Source organism: Orycteropus afer, unplaced genomic scaffold, assembly GCF_000298275.1.
Source record: "Orycteropus afer afer isolate SDZICR_OR568_19922 unplaced genomic scaffold, OryAfe1.0 scaffold00638, whole genome shotgun sequence".
Taxonomy (NCBI): Eukaryota; Metazoa; Chordata; class Mammalia; order Tubulidentata; family Orycteropodidae; genus Orycteropus; species Orycteropus afer.
Genome location: NW_006922225.1, coordinates 512,225 through 514,623, shown reverse-complemented (window position 1 = coordinate 514,623; position 2,399 = coordinate 512,225). Strand labels below are relative to the sequence as shown.

General features: G+C 46.0%; 1 protein-coding gene across 1 annotated transcript; it reads left to right on the top strand.

The window, feature by feature from the left end:
• LOC103210672 (olfactory receptor 9A2-like) lies at positions 1-592 on the top strand. Its single transcript, XM_007956583.1, is given in 2 exon segments — positions 1-347; positions 349-592. Coding segments are annotated over 2 exon segments (591 nt in total).
• Positions 593-2,399: the final 1,807 nt, after the last annotated feature.

The window sequence follows — 2,399 nt, the reverse complement described above, 5'->3', positions numbered from 1 at the left end:
ATGGCTGTGGACCGTTATGTGGCTGTCTGTAACTCTCTGAGGTACAACATCATCATGAACCCCTGCACTTGCACCTGGGCTGTGATTGCTTCATGGGTGTTTGGGTTTCTTTCCGAAATCTGGCCTGTCTATGCCACGTTTCAGTTTACCTTCTGCAAATCCAGTGTGTTAGACCATTTTTACTGTGACAGAAGACAATTGCTCAAACTATCTTGTGATGACACTCTGTTCACAGAGTTTGTCCTCTTCTTAATGGCTGTCTTCATTGTTGTTGGCTCTTTGATTCCTCTGATCATCTCCTATACCTACATCTTCTCCCCCATCCTCAGGATCCCCTCAGCCTCTGGTCAGGAAAGCTTTCTCCACATGTTCCTCTCATTTTACTTTTGTGGTCATTGGCTATGGCACTTGCTTCTTCCTGTATGTGAAACCCAAGCAAACACAGGCAGCTGAGTACAACAAGATCATTTCCCTGCTGATTTCCATGGTGACCCCTTTCCTGAACCCTTTCATCTTTACTCTCAGGAATGACAAATTCAAGGAGGCCTTTCTAGATGGGGTGAAACACTGCTGTCAACTCCTTAAACACTAACACTTATTTGAGTCAGTTTCATATGCATTGGTGCTCATTATGGATCATTCCATAACCTGGCAGTTCTAAGTCCTATCTTGTCATTTTCACCACTGCAAACATCAAATCATGTGTACAGATCCTACTCAGGGCTTGGAAGTAGACATGGCAGGGAAGTGGAGATCTGTTATCTGCCCAGTAGAATATCACAGGCTTAGTTTCTGCTTGTCGCCACAATTAAACTCAAGAAGCACGTCTTGGTGATGTGGGAGGAACTAGAAGAAAGAGAAACGCAACTTAGTGTAGCAGTTCTGTTAGCCCAATGAATTCACTGAGCACCTTTTCTGAATATGCATTTCCTGAGGAGGCAGGAGGCTGGAGGGAGGCAGTAATTTAGGTCCACGGTCATAGCATGCTGGGCCAGTGCTCATTGGGTTTCTTCGTCAGTGGTTGCTAAGGTTATTGTAGAATATTCTGCTATTTATTGACCAGGTGGTCAGACATATTTAGAAATGTGCTAATGCCCTTGTCCTGGTTGTGTAGCATACTATCCTGGCCCATTGCTACTGCAGATACGTCATTGTTGTGTATGTTTTGCCTCTAAACCAACGTAGAGTGGTGGTGTGGTGTTGGAGTGCTTTTCATCTGACAAATGCTGTTGTGAAGGAGAAGGTGAGAACATTTGGGGACAGCAATGGGGTAGAATTTTCCTTTTGGTAAATTTTAGGGTGTAAGTTAAACCTCTTCCCTTTGTAGTGGGTATTGGGACAGGGCAAGTAAAAAGTAGACGACTTATTATAGAGTGAGCATCTTGTGTTTCACAGCTGCTAATATAACTCTTCCTGCTAAGACTCCTCCCAGGCTTGGACCTTAGTTTCATCATTCTTCTTGAGTCTCTCTCCCCATAATCCAACTGTACGAGTTCCCTATTGACTTAATCAAGAAAGGAAGAGGCTACCTCCTTGACTCTGAAGTTCTAGATAATTCCCGGGCAGGCTGTTCAGCAATGTTGTAGTAGGAATTTAATGTCTTATTAGAGGAAGGGCTTAGAAGGAAGGAGATTCCTTGAACACTCCTGTCAGCTCTGCCTCCTCCCAGCAGTGTGGCTCCAGTAACACAGTGTGAGTACCGCCTTCCTGTCTGAGGTGGAGGCAGGGCCATCATGTATGACTGAAAAAGGTACATGGCACAGGAGCACCAGATCAGATGCTAGTGGAGTTGTCAAGCCCATCAGTGTCCTGTTCACCAAGCCCAGTTCATGGGTCTGTTCTGGCCTTTTCTTTTCCTCAGAAGGCCAGAGAGGGTACCTTTCTCTAGCCTGCACATTGGCTCTTCCTGAGCCAGCTACTGCCAGGCTGTGGTGGGTGGAGAAGGCAGCCTGAGCCTGGTGCACATGGTCTTCAGGCCTTGGACCCTGTCTGGTGGCTCTGGGCTTCTTGCTCCATGCTCACCCTTTGCTCATCCACCAACTTTCCTGTCCCTCTTCCTTTCTTCCTTCCTTCTGGAGTTTGCAGGCTCCTCTCTTTCTCATTCACCCCTTCCTCCCATTTCACCTTGAGTTAGGGCTCCTACCTTCTGCTGTTTCTGCATGCCTATTCCTTCCTGCACCCTTCAACTAACATCCCCATTTATTACCCTTCCTCTTCTGTATCTCATGATGCCTCTTTCAATGTCCTTGGCATTTTATATATGTTCTTTAAAAAAATGTGTGGAATGTCCCCTTGAGAACAGGAACCAAACAAGGATGTCCACTGTCACCACTTCTATTCAACATTGTACTGGAAGTCCTAGCCAGGGCCATAAGGCAGGAAAGGGAAATCAAAGGCAT